We start from the raw sequence: 16135 nt of genomic DNA, 5'->3' as shown, positions 1-16135 counted from the left end.
TGTGGTGTGTATGTGTGTCTTACTTGTGGTGTGTGTGTGTGTGTCTTGCTTGTGGTGTGTGTGTCTTGCTTGTGGCGTGTGTGTCTTGCTTGTGGCGTGTGTGTGTGTCTTGCTTGTGGCGTGTGTGTCTTGCTTGTGGCGTGTGTGTGTGTCTTGCTTGTGGTGTGTATGTGTGTCTTGCTTGTGGTGTGTATGTGTGTCTTGCTTGTGGTGTGTGTGTGTCTTGCTTGTGGCGTGTGTGTGTCTTGCTTGTGGCGTGTGTGTCCTGCTTGTGGCGTGTGTGTGTGTCTTGCTTGTGGCGTGTGTGTGTGTCTTGCTTGTGGTGTGTGTGTCTTGCTTGTGGCGTGTGTGTGTCTTGCTTGTGGTGTGTATGTGTGTCTTGCTTGTGGTGTGTGTGTGTCTTGCTTGTGGCGTGTATGTGTGTCTTGCTTGTGGTGTGTGTGTGTCTTGCTTGTGGCGTGTGTGTGTCTTGCTTGTGGCGTGTGTGTCTTGCTTGTGGCGTGTGTGTCTTGCTTGTGGTGAGTGTGTGTCTTGCTTGTGGCGTGTGTGTCTTGCTTGTGGCGTGTGTGTCTTGCTTGTGGTGTGTGTGTGTGTCTTGCTTGTGGCGTGTGTGTCTTGCTTGTGGTGTGTGTGTGTGTCTTGCTTGTGGTGTGTGTGTGTCTTGCTTGTGGCGTGTGTCTTGCTTGTGGTGTGTGTGTCTTGCTTGTGGCGTGTGTGTGTCTTGCTTGTGGCGTGTGTGTGTGCCTTGCTTGTGGTGTGTGTGTGTCTTGCTTGTGGCGTGTGTGTGTCTTGCTTGTGGCGTGTGTGTGTGTCTTGCTTGTGGTGTGTGTGTGTGTCTTGCTTGTGGTGTGTGTGTCTTGCTTGTGGTGTGTGTGTCTTGCTTGTGGCGTGTGTGTCCTGCTTGTGGCGTGTGTGTCTTGCTTGTGGTGTGTGTGTCTTGCTTGTGGCGTGTGTGTCTTGCTTGTGGTGTGTGTGTGTGTCTTGCTTGTGGCGTGTATGTGTGTCCTGCTTGTGGCGTGTATGTGTGTCTTGCTTGTGGCGTGTATGTGTGTCTTGCTTGTGGCGTGTGTGTGTCTTGCTTGTGGCGTGTGTGTGTCTTGCTTGTGGCGTGTGTGTGTGTCTTGCTTGTGGCGTGTGTGTGTCTTGCTTGTGGCGTGTGTGTGTCTTGCTTGTGGCGTGTGTGTGTCTTGCTTGTGGCGTGTGTACACCTTTCTTATGGCGTGGCACAGGCATCATGCTCCTGGCCCAGGCATCATGCTCCTGGCACAGGCATCATGCTCCTGGCACAGGCATCTTGGTCGTGGCACAGGCATCATGCTCGTGGCACAGGCATCATGCTCGTGGCACAGGCATCATGCTCGTGGCACAGGCATCGTGCTCCTGGCACAGGCATCATGCTCGTGGCACAGGCATCGTGCTCCTGGCACAGGCATCGTGCTCGTGGCACAGGCATCGTGCTCCTGGCACAGGCATCATGCTCGTGGCACAGGCATCATGCTCGTGGCACAGGCATCATGCTCGTGGCACAGGCATCGTGCTCCTGGCACAGGCATCGTGCTCGTGGCACAGGCATCGTGCTCCTGGCACAGGCATCATGCTCGTGGCACAGGCATCATGCTCGTGGCACAGGCATCGTGCTCCTGGCACAGGCATCATGCTCCTGGCACAGGCATCGTGCTCCTGGCACAGGCATCGTGCTCGTGGCACAGGCATCGTGCTCCTGGCACAGGCATCGTGCTCGTGGCACAGGCATCGTGCTCCTGGCACAGGCATCATGCTCGTGGCACAGGCATCATGCTCGTGGCACAGGCATCGTGCTCCTGGCACAGGCATCATGCTCCTGGCACAGGCATCGTGCTCCTGGCACAGGCATCGTGCTCGTGGCACAGGCATCGTGCTCCTGGCACAGGCATCATGCTCGTGGCACAGGCATCGTGCTCCTGGCACAGGCATCGTGCTCGTGGCACAGGCATCGTGCTCCTGGCACAGGCATCGTGTTCCTGGCACAGGCATCGTGCTCCTGGCACAGGCATCGTGCTCCTGGCACAGGCATCGTGCTCGTGGCACAGGCATCGTGTTCCTGGCACAGGCATCGTGTTCCTGGCACAGGCATCGTGCTCCTGGCACAGGCATCGTGCTCGTGGCACAGGCATCGTGTTCCTGGCACAGGCATCGTGTTCCTGGCACAGGCATCGTGCTCCTGGCACAGGCATCGTGCTCGTGGCACAGGCATCATGCTCGTGGCATAGGCATCATGCTCGTGGCACAGGCATCGTGCTCCTGGCACAGGCATCGTGCTCGTGGCATAGGCATCATGCTCGTGGCACAGGCATCGTGTTCCTGGCACAGGCATCGTGCTCCTGGCACAGGCATCGTGCTCCTGGCACAGGCATCATGCTCGTGGCACAGGCATCATGCTCCTGGCACAGGCATCATGCTCCTGGCACAGGCATCGTGCTCGTGGCACAGGCATCGTGCTCGTGGCACAGGCATCGTGCTCCTGGCACAGGCATCGTGTTCCTGGCACAGGCATCGTGTTCCTGGCACAGGCATCGTGCTCCTGGCACAGGCATCGTGTTCCTGGCACAGACATCGTGCTCCTGGCACAGGCATCGTGTTCCTGGCACAGGCATCGTGTTCCTGGCACAGGCATCGTGTTCCTGGCACAGGCATCGTGCTCCTGGCACAGGCATCGTGTTCCTGGCACAGGCATCGTGTTCCTGGCACAGGCATCGTGTTCCTGGCACAGGCATCGTGTTCCTGGCACAGGCATCGTGTTCCTGGCACAGGCATCGTGTTCCTGGCACAGGCATCGTGCTCCTGGCACAGGCATCGTGCTCCTGGCACAGGCATCGTGTTCCTGGCACAGGCATCGTGTTCCTGGCACAGGCATCGTGTTCCTGGCACAGGCATCGTGCTCCTGGCACAGGCATCGTGCTCCTGGCACAGGCATCGTGTTCCTGGCACAGGCATCGTGTTCCTGGCACAGGCATCGTGTTCCTGGCACAGGCATCGTGTTCCTGGCACAGGCATCGTGTTCCTGGCACAGGCATCGTGCTCCTGGCACAGGCATCGTGGTCGTGGCACAGGCATCGTGCTCCTGGCACAGGCATCTTGCTTTAAGAGAATACGTATTGCTTGCAACGTGTATACCTTGCCCCAGCTGATAATTTGCAAAGTAATTAAACATTGCACACTGATTGCAGCACCGAAATCACTGGGGTGTATGGACACACAGACCGTCTGACCAGTGAGTTAAGTACCGGGGTCTCGGCTAAACTTCCCAACACTTGGGATGAAACAACGTCGACAAAGCTAATATAATGTGGACTATAATATTCAACTGAGCATAGTGTAGCTATTGAGACTAACCAGCAACATTATTATATAAGGATTCACCCCTCTCTGATATATGATTTAATTAACTGCTCGCTTACAATTCGGCTGACTCGTTGCAAGTCATGTATTAACGTAGATGAATCTGACAGCCACACCCTTGAGGTATGTCGGAGACGATAAGGCTGTCTCCTCGCTACCAGTTGCTTCATCCACTAGGCGGCTACTCCTAATACAACGTCGCATTTTGACGTTCGGCTCTACCTAAGGGGAGGCGGTGGCTGAGCGGACAGAACACCGGACGCGTGATCCTGTGGTCTCGGTTCGATCCCGGGCGCCGGCGAGAAACAATGGGCAGAGTTTCTTTCACCCTGAGGCCCCCTGTTACCTAGCAGTAAATAGGTACCTGGGTGTTAGTCAGCTGTCACGGGCTGCTTCTTGGGGGGTGGAGGCCTGGTCGAGGACCGGGCCGCGGGGACACTAAAGCCCCGAAATCATATCAAGATAACCTCAAGAAGGAGAAAAATGGTCGTACTAGAAAATGGAAGCAGCTCGCGAAATCGGCGTACTGTCCCGTTTTCTGTTTTGGGTCCTCTGGTAGGTTAAGATAAGGGCACTTTAGTACGACAGTTTCTTGACGTTGGGAAAAGGTAAGGAGGACGGGTTGCACTAGCTCTGGGGCCAGATTCACGAAGCAGTTACGCAAGCACTTACGAACCTGTACATCTTTTCTCAATCTTTGGCGGCTGTGTTTACAATTATTAAACAGTTAATGAGCTCCGAAGCACCAGGAGGCTGTTTATAACAATAACAACAGTTGATTGGCAAGTTTCATGCTTGTAAACTGTTTAATAAATGTAACCAAAGCCGTCAAAAGATTGAGGAAAGATGTACACGTTCGTAAGTATTTGCGTAACTGCTTTGTGAATCTGGCTCCTGGTTAGTAGACGTGTTGGTGGGTGGTGCAGGCTCGGTTCCCGGACGGTGCAAGTCACTGGGCACCTCTCCTTCACTCCCTCCACACGTCCCACCACCTTGTACTCCTTCCTATCCCTGCCAAGTGGTATATAGTCATAATGACTGTGTGCTCTCTCTTTATAATTACCTCACACGCCACCTATCCCCACTTGCTGCCATCACCAGTGTTTCCTGTATCACTGGGGGGGGGGGACGAGAGAATGTGCAATGTTTCCTGTATCACCGGGGAGGGGGTGGGAGAATGTGCAATGTTTCCTGTATCACCGGGGAGGGGGGGGGGAGAATGTGCAAGCAATGGGTATTACGTGTCACCTGATCATGTCCCCACCCAGTACGGAGGAAGATCTTGGAAGATGCCCGAAAGTAAATTACCTTTCATCACTAGCACTAGCAGTCCCCGTGGCGCAGTGGTAAAATACTCGCCCAGCGCTTGCGAGCGATTTGACCTGGGTTCATGTCCTGGCCGGGGAGGATTGTCTGGGCGCCAATCCTTAACTGTTGCCTCTGTTCACCCAGCAGTGAATGGGTACCTGGTTGTTAAACGATTTGGCGGGTCGTATTCCGGGGAAAATTAGGATTAAGGACCTGCCCGAAAAGCTTGGCTTTACAACATCGTAAGAACTCTTATATATATATATATAAAAATAGTAATTAATAATAAGGCAGAGATGTGGTATATTTGGTACTGGGTATATACACTCAGATAATTGTATGTTAATGGTAAATAGGGTAGTTGATCATAGTCAACCTGTCCTCTTAAAAATAACGTCCCTTTTGGCCGTTTACCCGTATGGCCGAAAGTGGACGTAATTTTAAAATAAAAAAAAAAATGAAAATAAATTTGAGATTTTTTTTCAAGAACAGTAAGTTAAGGGTCCTCTGATAGGTTAGGTGGGCAGGAAATTCTCATAAAGTTTCAAAACGTTATGAAAAACGTTAATTGAAAGTTTCCTCTTCTAACCTTTCCGAGTAAGCCGGACGACTCAAACAGAAAACGGAACAGTACGTCACTTTTGTGAGTCGATTTCATTTCAAATTACGTCCAAATTTGGCCATAGCGCGCATGCGAGCGAAAAGTGACGTTATTTTAAAGAGGACGGGTTGAATATACACACTTGCCAATCCTTTGACAAACACGCGTTATGATGCAGACGAGGAGTCACAATAACGTGGCTGAAATATGTTGACCAAACCCCACATACTAGAAGGTGAAGGGACGAAGACGTTTCGGTCCGTCCTGGACCATTCTCAAGTCGATTGTGACGATTGTAACACAATCGACTTGAGAATGGTCCAGGACGGACCGAAACGTCGTCGTCCCTTCACTTTCTAGTGTGTGGTTTGGTCAACGCGTTAAGATAATACGATGGAAAAAAATCAAGTCTTGACATATTATTCAAATGCACACATTGGTAAATGTGAGATATTAAATATCCCGAGTACCTGACTGCCTGTAGTACATTGAGAGCCAACTTGGTAATCTATGATCACTTGCACCACTCAAGAATAACGCCATAACCCACACATCTCCAATAATGGAATAATACAACACTTCCACAGCCACACTGCTCAGTGGTGCTCTACCACAATGTAAGGTCTGGGCAGAGCTGGAGTAGAGAGCACAGACAAGCAGCAGCAGACAGGCAGCAGCAGACAGGCAGCAGCAGGCAGGCAGCAGCAGACAGCAACAGCAGCAGTAGCAGCAGGCAGGCAGCAGCACCGTCGTCCTCGGAGCTGCGTATGCCCTCACACTTGGTAACAACGGCTCCCAAATAACTGATCATAATCTTCTATTTATTCCCCGCGTCAACCATTAGAGGTCATTAACAGCATACACAATGAGCTCGATGAACTTAACAGAAGCTAATAGCAAGTCAAAGTTCTTACTTTTATTAGGATTTACTTCACGAAAATTAACCAAACAATTTATCTGGAGACGTTTAAGGTTCCAGACCTGAAAGTCACTCGAACAGTCTCGGGTTCAGTGTAATCTCCACACATTGACTGCCCTCGACCTCCAGGTCCTCCAGGCCCTCGACCTCCAGGTCCTCCAGGCCCTCGACCTCCAGGTCCTCCAGGCCCTCGACCTCTAGGTCCTCGACCTCCAGGCCCTTGACCTCCAGGTCCTCGACCTCCAGGCCCTTGACCTCCAGGTCCTCCAGGCCCTCGACCTCCAGGTCCTCCAGGCCCTCGACCTCCAGATCCTCGACCTCCAGGCCCTTGACCTCCAGGTCCTCGACCTCCAGGCCCTTGACCTCCAAGTCCTCGACCTCCAGGCCCTTGACCTCCAGATCCTCGACCTCCAGGCCCTTGACCTCCAGGTCCTCGACCTCCAGGCCCTTGACCTCCAAGTCCTCGACCTCCAGGCCCTTGACCTCCAGATCCTCGACCTCCAGGCCCTTGACCTCCAGGTCCTCGACCTCCAGGCCCTTGACCTCCAGGTCCTCGACCTCCAGGCCCTTGACCTCCAGGTCCTCGACCTCCAGGCCCTTGACCTCCAAGTCCTCGACCTCCAGGCCCTTGACCTCCAGATCCTCGACCTCCAGGCCCTTGACCTCCAGGTCCTCGACCTCCAGGCCCTTGACCTCCAGGTCTTCGACCTCCAGGTCTTCGACCTCCAGGCCCTTGACCTCCAGGTCCTCCAGGCCCTTAACTTCCAGGTCCTCCAGGCCCTCAACCTCCAGGCCCTTGACCTCCAGGTCCTCGACCTCCAGGCCCTTGACCTCCAAGTCCTACAGGCCCTCAACTTCCAGGTCCTCCAGGCCCTCGACCTCCAGGTCTTTGACCTCCAGGCCCTTGACTTCCAGGTCCTCGACCTCCAGGTTCTCGACCTCCAGGCCCTTGACCTTCAGGTCCTCCAGGCCCTCAACCTCCACGCCTTGACCTCCAGGTCCTCGACCTCCAGGCCCTTGACCTCCAGGCCCTCAACCTCCAGGTCCTCCAGGCCCTCAACCTCCAGGCCCTTGACCTCCAGGTCCTCCAGGCCCTTGACCTCCAGGTCCTCCAGGCCCTCGACCTCCAGGTCTTCTAGGCCCTCGACCTCCAGGTCCTCCAGGCCCTCAACCTCCAGGCCCTTGACCTCCAGGTCCTCCAGGCCCTTGACCTCCAGGTCTTCCAGGCCCTCAACCTCCAGGTCCTCCAGGCCCTCAACCTCCAGGTCCTCCAGGCCCTCAACCTCCAGGTCCTCCAGGCCCTCAACCTCCAGGCCCTTGACCTCCAGGTCCTCCAGGCCCTTGACCTCCAGGTCCTCCAGGCCCTTGACCTCCAGGTCCTCCAGGCCCTCGACCTCCAGGTCTTCTAGGCCCTCGACCTCCAGGTCCTCTAGGCCCTTGACCTCCAGGTCTTCCAAGTCCTCGACCTCCAGGCCCTTGACCTCCAGGTCCTCCAGGCCCTCAACCTCCAGGTCTTCCAGGCCCTCGACCTGCAGGTCCTCCAGGTCATAGTCAACAGAGGGGAAGGGGTAGAGGGAGAGGGGTGACCTCTAACCACCTGGTTGACCTCCTCTGCCCTACAAGTGCTATCGCCCATCCCTGATGGGGTCAGTGGCATTAGGCCAAACAATGTTCCAGAAGCTTCTGTGAGGCTTATACTTTATTTTTCTACACACACACACACACACACACACACACACACACACACTCACACACACACATATAGGAAGCAGCTCCGTAACAGCTGTCTAAATCCCAGGTACCTATTTACTGCTAGGTAATATGGACATCAGGGTGAAAGAAACGTTGCTCAATTGTTTCTGCCTGGTCCGGAAATCGAACCCGGGCCACAGAATTACAAGTCCTGCGCACTGTCCTGCTAAGCTACCAGACCCTGTGTGTGTGTGTGTGTGTGTGTGTGTGTGTGTGTGTGTGTGTGTGTGTGTGTGTGTGTGTGTGTGTGTGTGTGTGTGTGAAAGAAAAAATAAACAGTTGATTGACAGTTGAGAGGCGGGCCGAAAGAGCCAGAGCTCAACCCCTGCAAGCACAACTAGGTGAATTCTGTACCACTGAGGGAAAGTTGCCGTCTGTCTTCAATTTGCTTTGTCTCTGGACACTGCGGTTGATGGTATGGTTGTTGTGGCTCTAACAGTTGTTTATGTGGCTGTAGATGTAACGAGGTTGTTACGGCTGATTAGTGGTAAGGCATAGCTTGTACGGTCAATGTTATCATTGTGAGTGAGGTAGCAACAGTTACCGGAGTTATGGAAGGTTAAGGCCAGTGTGATTACACAGCACTTGGATGGGTTACGAGGAGCTGGGATGGGAGGACGGGGTGAAGGAACCCTCTACAATCACTTAAGAGTCTTACATTAGCCGGGAGCGAACGACGACCCAGCAAGAAGTAGGGCCGCTGTTATATCGACAAGTCTCAGTGGATGGTCATGTCATTGAATAGGGGGTATTATTGACCTCAAGACCAATGACACACACACAAAGACTGGGAAAAGGCTGGTATTTTGAGAAGATGATCATTCAGGGGTGTGAAGGTTTCAGTGACTACATAACAGGTACCATAACAACTGGAGGACAAAAAATTATAGTCGTAGTTATATATAATCCACCACCAAATGACAGAAGACCCAGACAGGAACATGATAAACAACATGGCGACCAATTAACATAAAAGAGAGAGCAGCTTCTGTTGCTAGCAGGAATGGATCTGGACTACTAATTATGGGAGACTTCAACCATGGGAAGGTAGATTGGGAGAACAGAGGAGGAGGACCAGAGGACCCACATGGAGGACCAGAAACATGGAGAGCTAAGCTGCTGGACGTGGCAACAAGAAACTTTCTAAGCCAGCATATCAAGGAACCAACAAGAATGAGAGGAGAAGATGAACCAGCCATGCTCGATCTGATATTTACGCTAAATGAGTGGGATATAAGGGAAGTTATGATGGAAGCGCCCTTGGGAATGAGTGATCACAGTGTATTGAACTTTGAGTACCTGGTAGAACTAGGAATTATCTCCCCAAAAAAAAAGAACTAGGAAACAAAAGGCTGGCATACCGAAAGGGAAATTATGAGGAGATGAGAAGTTTCCTAAGGGAAATACCTTGGGACACAGACCTCAGAGCTAAGTCTGTACAAGATATGATGGACTATGTCACCCAAAAGTGTCAGAAGGCAGTAAACAGGTTCATCCCGGCCCAAAAGGAAAAATCCGAGAAGCAAAAGAAGAATCCATGGTTTAATAGGGAATGTATGAAAGCAAAGAAGTTGAACAAAAGGGCATGGAGGAATTTCCGTAATAACAGAACACCAGAAAGCATTGAGAGATACCAGAGAACCAGGAATGAGTACGTCAGGGTGAGAAGAGAAGCAGAGAAAAATTATGAAAATGATACAGCAACAAAGCCAAGACCGAACCAAAGTTACTCCACAGTCACAACAGTGAAAGAACAGGTAATGAAACTTAGAACAGGCGAACACAGGAATGACAAAGAAGTGTGTGAAGAACTCAACAAGAGGTTAAAGGAGGTCTTCACAACAGAACAAGGTGAGGTCACTGTCCTAGGAGAAGGGGAAGTAAACCAGGCGGCCTTGGAAGGGTTCGAAATTACGAGAGATGAGGTCAAGAGACACCTGCTGGATCTGGATGATAGAATGGCTGTTGGTCCAGACGGGATCTCGCCATGGGTACTGAAAGAGTATGCAGAGGCACTTTGCTTGCCACTCTCTATAGTGTATAGTAGGTCACTGGAGATGGGAGACCTACCAGAAATATGGAAGACGGCGAATGTGGTCCCATTATACAAAAAAGGCGACAGGCAAGAGACACTGAACTACAGGCCAGTGTCCTTGACTTGTATACCATGCAAGGTGATAGAAGATCGTGAGAAAAAACCTAGTAACACATCTGGAGAGAAGGGACTTCGTGACAAACCGCCAACGTGGGTTCAGGGAGAATAAATCTTGCCTGACTCGTTTAATAGAATTCTACGACCAGGTGACAAAGATTAAGCAAGAAAGAGAAGGCTGGGTGGACTGCATTTTCTTGGACTGTCGGAAAGCTTTTGACACAGTCCCTCATAAGAGGCTGGTACATAAGCTGGAGAGACAGGCAGGAGTAGCTGGTAAGGTGCTCCAGTGGATAAGGGAATACCTTAGCGATAGAATACAGAAAGTTACGGTGAGGGGTGAGACCTCAGATTGGTGTGAAGTCACCAGTGGAGTCCCACAGGGCTCTGTACTCGGTCCAATCCTGTTTCTGATATATGTAAATGATCTCCCGGAGGATTTAGACTCATTTCTCTCAATGTTTGCTGACGATGCCAAATTATAAGAAGGATTAAGACAGGAAGACTACTTGAGGCTTCAAGAAGACCTAGACAAGCTGAAGGAATGGTCGAACAAATAGTTGTTAGAGTTTAACTCAAGCAAATGTGATGTGAAGATAGGTGTAGGGAGCAGGAGGCCAGATAAATGGTATCATCTGGGAGATGAAATTCTTCAAGAGTCAGAGAGAGAAAAAGACTTGGGGTTGATATCACGCCAAACCTGTCACCTGCAGCCCATATCAAGAGGATAACATCAGCGGCATATGGCAGGCTGGCCAACATAAGAACGGCATTTAGAAACTTGTGTAAGGAATTATTCAGAACTTTGTATACCACATATGTCAGGCCAATCCTGGAGTATGCAGCCCCAGCATGGAGTCCATTTCTAGTCAAGGATAAGACTAAACTGGAAAAGGTTCAAAGGATTGCCACCAGGCTAGTACCCGAGCAGAGAGGTATGAGCTACGAGGAGAGACTACGGGAATTAAACCTCACTTCGCTGGAAGACAGAAGAGTTAGGAGGGACATGATCACCACATTCAAAATTCTCAAGGGAATTCATAGGGTAGACAAAGACAGGCTATTTAACACAAGGGACACACGCACTAGAACACACAGGTGGAAACTGAGTGCCCATATGAGCCACAGAGATATAAGAAAGAACTTTTTTAGTGTCAGAGTGGTTGACAAATGGAATGCAGTAGGCAGTGATGTGGTGGAGGCTGACTCCATACACAGTTTCAAGTATAGATATGATAGAGCCCAATAGGCTCAGGAACCTGTACACCTGTTGATTGACGGTTGAGAGGCGGGACCAAAGAGCCAGAGCTCAACCCTCGCAAGCACAATTAGGTGAGTACACACACACACGCTTCACTCGCGACCAATGACACACACACACACACACTTATACTGCCTACGTGAGACCAGTCTTAGAGTATGCCGCGCCATCATGGAGTCCCCACCTGAAGAAACACATATGGAAACTGGAAAAGGTTCTGAGGTTTGCGACGAGGCTTGTCCCAGAGTTACGAGGGATGGGATATAAAGAGCGTCTGAAGGAACTGAACCTTACGACACTAGAGAAAAGAAGGGAGAGTGGAGATATGATAGGGATATATAAAATACTCAGGGGAATTGACAAAGTGGAAATAGATGAAATGTTCACACGTAATAATAACAGAACGAGGGGACATGGGTAGAAACTGGAAACTCAGATGAGTCATTAGAGATGTTAGGAAGTTTTCTTTTAGCGTGAGAGTAGTGGAAAAATGGAATGCACTTAAGGAACAGGTTGTGGGAAAAAACTCTATTCATACTTTTAAAATTAGGTATGATAGGGAAATGGGACCGGAGTCATTGCTGTAAACAACCGATGGCTAGAAAGGCGGGATCCAAGAGTCAATGCTCGATCCTGCAAGCACAAATAGGTGAGTACACACATACACACACGACTCACGACCAATGACACAGTAATCCACATCCTCGACTCCCAACTGTGGTACCCGGGTTCAATCCCCCCAAGCTGGACGGAAGCGGTTGGGTGCAGTTACTTTGCCATGATGCCTCTGTTTACCTAACACTCACCTGACTACGCAGGAGTCAGCTAACAGTTGTGGGGCGCATCCCTGGTAAGAACAAGCAGTAAAGACTATTTACAGAGCCTTGGATAATCCTAAAATGGAGCAGCTTCCAGGCTCCGACAAAGGGAATTATGTTTCTTAACAAGAAAGAAGAATGTGTGGTGTTTAGTGTGCAAGATTCACTATTATATTTCCCTGGGTCGTAGCCAGCAGTAGCAGCAGGTGTCCACAAGATACACATTATACAGTATGAGACCAGCACTCAGTATGCGACACTCTTTAATGACAACTAAATGATGCCACAAACTTGCTTAAACCTGTTTGAATTTTAATTTGCGGGTTCTTAATTGAAAGTTTAGTAGGTGTATGCAAATGTTAATTAAACCAGTTTCGTGTGTGTGTGTGTGTGTGTGTGTGTGTGTGTGTGTGTGTGTGTGTGTGTGTGTGTGTGTGTGTGTGTGTGTGTGCGTGTGTGTGTGTGTGTGTGTACTCACCTAATTGTACTCACCTAATTGTGCTTGCGGGGGTTGAGCTTTGGCCCTTTGGTCCCGCCTCTAAACTGTCAATCAACAGGTGTACAGATTCCTGAGCCTACTGGGCTCTATCTTATCTACATTTGAAACTGTGTATGGAGTCAGCCTCCACCACATCACTTCCTAGTGTAATACTGACTGACTTTCGCCCTCCTGGGCTAAGGTATGCTGAACTCTGTAATTACTATATGAGTACTGGAACACTTGATGATATATTGGACTTGTATCCAAGATTGACCATGTAATATATTAATTATACAATGTATATATATGATGTAACTATATAACCTGAGCTTGTAAAAGCACCTTCATCACCTTCAGTGATTAAGTGCTTAATTGCACACTAGTTTCTTTATCATCTATCTCACCCTGTCAGAGTAAATGAGACAAATGTATGTGAATGCATGTGTGTGTATATATGTATGTATATGTGTGTGTGTATGTATATGTATGGGTATAAAGTATATATGGAAGCTGATCAGAATTACATTTCACCTTTGTGAATGTACATTAATGACACTATGTAAAAGACACATCAAACACTTTATGTAGGGCATACGTAAATCTGTGTATCTTTGTATTTACGTACGTAGGTTAGCTTAGCATTTTAAAGCACCGAATCACCTTCTGTAGTTGAGTGTTCAATAAACCCTTGAACTGTATGTTTAACACTTCTCTAACCCTGTCCATGGAGGACAGAAGAAAATGTATATATGCTGGTTAGCATTGTAAATGTCTGGCCACGTCTGTGGTAGAAAATAATAATAATAAAAAAAACTTCCTAGTGCATTCCATTTACTAACTACTCTGGCACTGAAAAAGTTATTTCGTGTGTGTGTGTGTGTGTGTGTGTGTGTGTGTGTGTGTGTGTGTGTGTGTGTGTGTGTGTGTGTGTGTGTGTGTGTGTGAGAGAGAGTGTGAGAGACAGAGAGAGAGAGAGAGAGAGAGAGAGAGTGTGTGTGTGTGTGTGTGTGTGTGTGTGTGTGTGTGTGTGTGTGTGTGTGTGTGTGTGTGTGTGTGTGTGAGTGAGTGAGTGAGTGTGTGCGCGCGCTTGCGTGCGTGCACTCACCTAGTTGCGCTTGCGGGGGTTGAGCTGTGGCTCTCTGGTCCCGCCTCTCAACTATCAATCAACTGATGTACAGGTTCCTGAGCCTACTGGGCTCTATCATATCTACACTTGAAACTGTGTATGGAGTCAGCCTCCACCACATCACTTCCTAATGCATTCCATCCGTTAACTACTCTGACACTGAAAAAGTTCCTTCTAACGTCTCTGTGGCTCATGTGGGTACTCAGTTTCCACCTGTGTCCCCTTGTTCGCGTCCCACCAGTGTTGAATAGTTTATCCTTGTTTACCCGATCGATTCCTCTGAGGATTTTGTAGGTTGTGATCATGTCTCCCATTACTCTTCTGTCTTCCAGTGTCGTAAGGTGCAGTTCACGCAGACTTTCCTCGTAACTCATGCCTCTTAGTTCAGGGACTAGCCTAGTGGCATACCTTTGGATTTTCTCCAGCTTTGTCTTGTGCTTGACAAGGTACGGGCTCCATGCTGGGGTCGCATACTCCAGGATTGGTCTTACATATGTGGTATTCAAGGTTCTGAAGGCTTCCTTACACAGGTTCTTGAAGGCAGTTCTGATGTTAGCCAGCCTTGCATACGCCGCCGATATTATTCTTTTGATGCAGGCTTCAGGAGACAGGTTTGGCGTGATATCAATTCCAAGATCTTTCTCTCTGTCCGTTTCGTGAAGGACTTCCTCTGCCATTCATCATCCAGTGTCTGGCCTCCTGGTGGAGAAAATTCTCCGCCAAGTTTCATTACCTTACATTTACTTAGGTTGAACTTTACTAGTCATTTGTTGGATTATTCCTTCAGTTTGTCTAAGTAATTTTGTAGCCTCATACTACCTTCCTCTGTCTTAATCCTCCTCATAATTTTTGAATTATCAGCAAACAATGAGAGGAACGAGTCTATATCCTCTGGGAGATCATTTACATATTTCAGAAACAGTATAGTTCCAAAGGCTGATCCCTGCGGGACTCCACTGGTGACGCCTCGCCACTTTGAGACCTCATCCCATACTCGTTGTCTTCTGTTGCTTAGGTACTCCCTTATCCGGTGAAGTACCTTCCCTGTCACTCCTGCCTACATCTCCAGCTTGTGCATTAGTCTCGTATGTGGTACTGTGTCAAAGGCTTTCGGCCAATCCAAAAATATGCAGTCTACCCAGCCCTCTCTTTCTTGCCTAATTTTTACTGCCAGATCAGAGAATTCAATTAATCCTGCGAGGCATTAATTACCATCCCTGAACCCATGTTGATGTTGTGCTACAAAGCTCTTTCGCTCCAGATGTTCAACTAGCTTTTTTCACAATCTTCTCCATCTTGCATGGTAAGCAAGTTAGATAGGAGGCACTGAATTACAGGCCCTATCACCCGTCTTGAATATTGGGGACTACTTTAGCCGTCGTCCAAATTTTTGGCAGTTAACCTGTTACCTGTAACAGATAACCTGTTACCTGTAACCTGTAGTGATTTGTTATACACGATGGAGAGTGGCAGGTGCAGAGCATCTGCTCCTTCCTTCAGTATCCAAGGCGAGATTCCATCTGGGCCTATAGCCTTTGTCACATCCATCTCTAGCAGATGCTTCCTCACCTCCCCACTGGTAATCAAACTCATCTAGTGGTGTCTGGTTAGATATTCCCTCTCTTATCTCTAGGACTTCTCCTTGCTCTACTGTGAAGACCTCCTGGAATTTCTTATTGAGTTCCTCGCACATTTCCTTGTCGTTTGTAATGCACGATAGAACTGATGAGTTGGACAAGACTTTTGCTCGTAAAAAGGGAACTGATTACCAACTTGGATTGCCTTTGAGCAGCCTGAGGGCAGTAATATTCCGGGAACATCAACGAAGTATCCAAAATTTGCATACTGTAGGTGCTGCCTGCACATGGCTGTAAAGCTGCCGCCCAGTTGGGTGGGTGGGAGCAGGACTAGAAACTGTGTGACTCACCATAGATGTAAAGTGCCTTGTATAGTGACTGTTGTGAGCCTCTTGTTGAATTACTTGTGATACAAAATATTATTGATGAGTATTTGTGTAGGTGATTGAATATGTATATGTATGTATATATGTGTATCTATGTATGTATAAATGTACATGTATATATATGTACACGTATGTATGTGTGTACATGTAAATATAACATTAATAATTGCGTAACTAGCGTCAAAAAATTGTTATTTGCTTAGCTAAACGAACTAGAGGGTTCAGTTCCTGAACCGATTATGTGCTTCTGTAACCCTTTACCCCATCGCTCACGGGATGGGTATGGGGTGCATAATAAAGATAGAAATTGAATTGTTTGTAGTGAATCTGTCTACCCGTATCTTCAGTTTCATTACTGTTCCTTCACTGTTGTTTT

At 49.1% G+C, this 16135-nt stretch overlaps 1 protein-coding gene across 1 annotated transcript; it reads right to left on the bottom strand.

Moving 5' to 3' along the window:
* Nucleotides 1-6275: 6275 nt before the first annotated feature.
* On the bottom strand, nucleotides 6276-15344 carry LOC123756875 (uncharacterized). The gene is made up of 3 exons (XM_069329334.1): nucleotides 15234-15344; nucleotides 7199-7735; nucleotides 6276-7046 (listed from the first exon to the last, which is right to left on the bottom strand). Exons 1-3 carry the CDS (start codon nucleotides 15342-15344, stop codon nucleotides 6276-6278), a joined length of 1419 nt encoding a protein of 472 aa, XP_069185435.1.
* Between the last annotated feature and the right edge of the window lie 791 nt (nucleotides 15345-16135).

This window comes from Procambarus clarkii, chromosome 22 (genome assembly GCF_040958095.1).
Source record: "Procambarus clarkii isolate CNS0578487 chromosome 22, FALCON_Pclarkii_2.0, whole genome shotgun sequence".
In the NCBI taxonomy this organism is placed as follows: Eukaryota; Metazoa; Arthropoda; class Malacostraca; order Decapoda; family Cambaridae; genus Procambarus; species Procambarus clarkii.
This window is presented reverse-complemented; position numbering and strand designations above follow the sequence as displayed.